General features: G+C 36.8%; 2 protein-coding genes across 2 annotated transcripts in view; one reads left to right on the forward strand and one right to left on the reverse strand.

The window, feature by feature from the left end:
• The first annotated feature begins 570 nt into the window (after positions 1-570).
• The window catches only part of LOC132543116 (sorbitol dehydrogenase-like), a 13,650-nt gene continuing 7,893 nt past the window's right edge, over positions 571-6,327 (forward strand). The window contains exons 1-3 of the mRNA XM_060206577.1: positions 571-624; positions 2,182-2,215; positions 2,707-2,871. Coding sequence (XP_060062560.1) covers positions 571-624; positions 2,182-2,215; positions 2,707-2,871 — 253 coding nt within the window. The remainder of the gene's footprint in view (positions 625-2,181; positions 2,216-2,706; positions 2,872-6,327) is intronic.
• LOC132543127 (type I iodothyronine deiodinase-like) lies at positions 4,109-4,783 on the reverse strand. Its single transcript, XM_060206589.1, has one exon. The coding sequence runs from the start codon at positions 4,781-4,783 to the stop codon at positions 4,109-4,111; it is 675 nt and encodes a 224-aa protein (XP_060062572.1).

Below are 6,327 nucleotides of genomic sequence, written 5' to 3' on the forward strand. Positions count from 1 at the left end.
CTATAGTTGTCCAGGTTTTTCGGGTCGCCTTTATTTTTATATAAAGGTTTTATAACGCCTACTTTCCAAGAATCCGGGATACGTGCGGCATTTAATATAATATTAAACAACTTATGATATACATGTACAAATAATTCAAGTGTGCTTTTCATATATTCATTGATCATTCCATCGGCCCCACTCGCCTTGTTATTATCCAGACTTTTAACGGACTGTTTATTTTCATCTGTAGTAATTTCACCGTTTAGAACCTCATCAAACATGCCGTCATTTACGTCATCGATATCAAAACTTTCGTCGGAGTTGCCTCCCTTATTAAGGTTTTTGAAATACTCATACAAATCGTCAAGTTTAATATCAGTATTTTGATCTGTAGAGGTTCCATCTATTTCATTCAATATTTTCCAGAATGATTTACGACTTAGGTATCTCGTAATTACGACTTAAAAAAATTTAACTCATGAAAAAAGTGGCACTAACCGGCTTCCGTACTGTTCTCATATCTTACACAGATCTAGAGTAAAGGGACACGCTGATCCTTATATACAGTCAGGTATATTTATAGCCATCATGTCTGACCAGAATTTAAGTGTACTTCTCTACAAAAAAGGCGAAATACAAATGGTAAGTAATAAGATGATATTGTCTTATATGTACCAGTTTAATCATTTAGCCGATAGTTTCGAAAAGGACCTGTCTCGTCATATAAACATCATAGTTGGTTCCATATGTGTCATAATCGAAACTATGACATTGTAATATATCTACTAAGTTAGTTTAGAAACACAGGTACATTTCATTTAATACTAGTTAGCAATAACAAACAGTGTTTACCTGCTTGTTATTGCTGAAACAAAGGCAAGGTTTAGTTTATTTCTATCAAACGCACATGTGAATCAAAATATATTATTGTGACAAGACATTACCATAACTCTCTGTTCTTTGAAATGCATATACATATACGTGGATTTAGATAAGCGTTTCAAAACACCTCTCTCTCTCTCTGTCTCTCTGTCTCTCTCTCTCTGTCTCTCTCTCTCTCTGTCTCTCTCTCTCTCTCTCTGTGTCTCTCTGTCTCTGTCTCTCTCTCTTCAGTTTCAAAACAGTTTGACTCTTGTTATGATTTACAGAAGAACAATTGTTCCAAATGACGAAAAATCTGGATACCTCCATCATTGGCTGCTAATAAATGATATGTAATCATTTTCAAACGGTATTTTCATCCTTCCATTTTTAAGGTCATTGCAGTAGCTTGCACGGTACCCGAAACAGGCTTTCAATATATACTTTCGTATTAAAAACACATCCCAAAAATCCAACAGAGATCTAGATCTTGGTCGGCAATCAATATACTACTTGTCTAGTTATACCCTGATCCTCACAGCAGCTAAAATCATGCTATTGAACCTTAATACTAGCTAGATTAACGTTTGAAAATCAAACACAAAAACTAAATAAGTTGTAGTTTTATCCTAAGGTATTTATATTGTGTATACTGAAACACTTACTACAGAATGAATGAAAGATGGCGTAAAGAAACATAGTGTTTAGATATTTTTAAAATATTAGATAAGATCTTGTATTTTTTTCCGACTGTGCAATCCGAGATAAATGACTGTTCGGAGATAAGACACTTTACGTATGTGTCGTGTGACCTTTTCTTGCACGCTACGTCTTAACCTATTATGGTACTTAAGGATGTTACATAAGTGCACCTGCGAAGGTGACGCGTCTGTAGAACCGCACACGTAATGCTGTGTGTATGGCTACTTACAGATCCTACTGTATTTCTACAGCGCCCCATGCTAAGGGCACGGTTTCTCTTGTTTGTGACCATGCGGATGTATGTGTTGTGTGGTAGTCCAGTTACTTAAAGATGTTACATAAGTGCACCTGCGAAGGTGCTTACTTTGTCACCACTATTTCTGTAGAACTACATGCAACAGATTGATCTTCCTTACATTCCACACCCTTACTCCATAGTTGTGTCAGAATAACCAGAAAAAATCTTGTATTTAACAGTTAAATATAATTTTCGTTAGTTCTTACAAAAATATTAAACTTTATATATGAAGAAAACAGAGGACAGAAGCCAAACGAAAGAACTAATGAGAAGAACAAATAAAGATAAAACAATTGTGGATGCCAAACTCCCTCTGGGATATCTTGTTATATTTTTAGGTAGAACGACCCATCCAAGAGCCAGGCCCAGGAGGTGAGCTTCTTCGTCTTATATAGTCTACATGTCGATGTATTATACGCATTCTAAACAAGCCATTCTATTCGCCGATTAACGAGATATTTCCGAAAGACTTGATACGTTTTATCAACTAAGAACCTGTTATTTCCCCAAACAACACTTTATATCACGACTTACAATTTACATGGTGTGTTTGGAGGAGGGGGAGAATACCACGCATGTTCTTGATATTGGTAAAATTTTCAAAGTTCTCAGTTATGTTTTGCTTTTTTCTATATTGTAATAAACTTATCCTTTCAAGCGTAACTAACACAATATTTTGAGTTAATTAGATCATGATAGTGCAGCAAGAATTGAAAAAAATAAACAAAAAAATAAATAAAAATAATGTTCAAATACATTGTATATCGATTTGAGCCGTTATTATCAAATTTGGATTTTAAAGTACGGATAAAATAAAGAAATATACCACAAGATAATGAATCATGTTAATACCCTTCCTACAGAGGTCCAATTATGTATGCAGCAAGTCGGAATTTGTGGGTCAGACGTTCATTTCTGGCAACATGGAGAAATTGGTGACTTTGTGGTCAAGAAGCCGATGGTTCTTGGACACGAGGGGAGTGGAATGGTCAGCAAGCTTGGAGAGGGAGTAACGTCTCTAAAAGTCGGTTCGTGCACTAAATATATGTAATAAGTATGTATATATCATATAGATATATTATCTGACTTATATTTGAATCTCATTGATACAAAAAAAGTGATTTTCTCGTATTGGTATAAGCAAATAAAATGAGATACTACTCTGCGTTTCTTCCCCGTAAATTGCTGTGTTCTCTCCATAATTCAATACCTATGTAGAGGGCAAATACATACCGAATGGAAATTTACCCATGATTCCTAAACGACGGTAATCTCATTGAATTAGGAATATTGCAAATCAGTTGGGATCATTTTATTCAGACTTGTTCCTGGATTAAGTCTCCATAAACTGGCGCGAGTTCCCGATTGTGTAGAGTTTGCTAATAAACCCCCGCCCCCACTCCACCCACCCCTTCCCCCTACCCCCTCTCTTTCTTTCCCTCCTTTCCTCTTTCTTTCCCTCTTCCCCTTTCTTTCTCTGTCTTTCCGTCATTTTACCGTAACTGAGGGGACATGGATTTCACACAGACACGTGGTAGTGTCAAGTGTTTATCACCCCCAAACTATCCGAAGTATTGAATAAATCTGGGTCAGTTTTTGATTTGATTGATAATCTTTGTCGGAACATATTTAACTGTGTGTGCAAGGATGTCACAGATATGTCCCCACAGCAATAAGATATAGTGTCCCCATATAGCTATGAGGATGTGAGAAGACGAAAATATGATTTAATAAGAGAGTAAAAAGTTTGCGGGGACTTTTTCATAATAGTTTTTTCTCGGCATTTTGTGCAATCTCATGTAATGTAATTAAAGTGAACTGGCCAATGTCCATATTTTGTACTACCCTGCACACAGCTTTCACATTGCGGTGAATTCTGAAATTCACCTTCTCAAATCAATGTTAACAACAACCGGATCGAGCAGCGTATATACAGACCATACCTTTATATACCTATCAACAGTATACAACCATATGATTATAACCATCGTTGTCCGGAGTGAGATTTTTCTTTTACTCCGTCACAAGTCATCCTATAAATTAGTTGCGTTTGTTGATCAACCTCTTCCTTGCTGCGAAAGTTCCTTTAAATTTTGTCAAGTTTGTCTTTCAACTGTCATTGGTTGTCTTTATATCCAAAAAATACATTTTGGTTCAAATCAATAAATATAATGAGATGTCCCCGAATTTACATGCGAGCTGTGTGGGAACACGGCCTTGTTCACCTTCTAAGGTCCGGTACTAATTGACCAGATTTGTTATTGTTTAATTATCGTTTCTGAACTTCTGGAGCCATGATTTTACTTGGCTTGGTTTATAACTCAATGGACCCCAGCTTCCGGCGTACACCACAGTGGAACCATATATTATATACAACCTTTCCGGCAACGCGGCATATATCTTGCTGTTTTGGTCATCCATTGGATCTACTAGTACCGGACACGGCATGTCGCGTGTCCGAAGTCTGTCGGATGCTTTCACACGGTCATCCAACGTTTTGTGCTTATCGATATCCGAAAAATTTTCAATTTTCCATCCATCTGAAGCATGTGCTTCTGCGATATAAATGGTTATGAAGTCGGCTATGTCGGCAAACTCTCGGACTACCTGCTTGAACTCCGCGAGAGTTACCAGAAACGGGGGTCATGAGCAGCTTCCAAAGTTCAATACCAGAGGGCGTCCTGACTTTTGAAAACTTAGCAGCTTCACGACAGTTTTGGTCAAGGGGTCATACAAATCCGTGTCTTTAACCTTTCCCCCGACCTGAATCTCACGTGACCACGAGTCATATACCAATGGCCAGAAACGTTCACGAAGCATGGAGAAGGTAGGATATAGGTCTAATTGTTCTAATCCCGGATACGGAAATTTCTTCATGAATCTCAATAAAACTTTATCAAGAATGGGGATGCTAAACAGCACCGCAGAGAAAAATATCATCGTTAACATGAAACACAGTCGAAATAAATAGAACCAGGTCACTATCCATCTTAGTGGAGGTTTTGTCCACCAGGTCATTGCGGGCGATGAAGACGTCACACCTGGAAAAAGAAAGAAAGGAGTGGAATTTATTACTCGATTTTGCGGTTGAAAATACCATATTTGCAATTACTTTAAAGTGACTGAGTTAACTCAAATCCCTTGTAAATTTCGATATGTTGGTGGTTGAAGGGAGTTAGCTTTCAATCATGTAATGCTTTAACCAAGTTGATCGCAGTCGTATCACGACCAGTCTCTTTGAAGACATGATACATCTCTGCTTATTTTGAATTTTATTCACAAGCTGAATAGCAATGATACCGATACCATTAGCTGTTATAAAATGTCATACTATTGTCGTAATTTAATTTTGCATTCCGCAGGGACTTTTTTTTATGACATATCGTTATACATTTTCGTGTTAGATGTCAATGAAAACGGGGTTTCGAAATGTTGACGGAGAATTATATCGCATGGCATCTTGTGAGTGCTTTATAATCTATGGTTTGTTGTACCTGTAACGCTGTTAGTTACATTGACATCGAACCGATTTGAAAACGCTACATTACTTTAATTTGACGTTTGAATATTTATAAAGAAAAACTTACGCTTCAAATCACGTTCAATGCATGCAATTGCGGTAGTTAGATACAAAGGCACAGCATTTCACACACACTCTCTCTCTACATCATTTTCATGATAGATGGACGTACAGGGGTAGATCTGTCTAGTTAATTATTTTTCTTTGATTCAAGCTGACAATGAAATAGCTCTGACTATATTTCTGTGAAATAACTTAATGGTTTATAGAGATTTATGATGGCATTAACTGCTAAAACATACTAATTTCTTGTAATGAATGTAGAAGAGACTACTAGAACGTGTATCAAAATATCTTGTCATCAATGCAAGGGAGAGAACTCGTACTCAAACAACGGTAATAATCTATTTTGCGCAATGATGCATTATCCGATGCCGAAAGAGAGAGAGGGAGAGAGAGGGAGAGAGAGAGAGAGAGAGAGAGAGAGAGAGAGAGAGAGAGAGAGAGAGAGAGAGAGAGAGAGAGAGAGAGGGGGGGGGGAGGGGGGAAACGCTACGATTTACATATATTCTTTGTTATGAGGAACCCGTATCAATTCTCCATTTCCGTTTCCGAGCCATTTTTCAAAAATGCAAAGAAACCAGTTGAAACCTCTTTGTCAACAGATTTAACGTGAGAACAGCGTGAATAAGTAGACTGAACATATCATTATAAAAGTCGTTTATAAACTACAAGTACTCAATGTGTGATTTATGATGAATAAAAATGATATAGTCTAATCTACCATTGTATGAAATCATGTTACAGTTCTCGACATTTGCGTTGGCGAAATATTAATTTTGTTTTTTCTTTTTAGGAATATTTAATTAATTTATTTTTCTAGACAAATTATTTTATTGACCATGACACAAATTCTCATTCTCAACACACATGATCATTTACACGATATATGTACAAACATTTA

The sequence above is a fragment of the Ylistrum balloti genome, unplaced genomic scaffold, assembly GCF_031769215.1.
Source record: "Ylistrum balloti isolate Yb309-2 unplaced genomic scaffold, AGI_CSIRO_Ybal_v1 Utg369740, whole genome shotgun sequence".
Classification (NCBI taxonomy): Eukaryota; Metazoa; Mollusca; class Bivalvia; order Pectinida; family Pectinidae; genus Ylistrum; species Ylistrum balloti.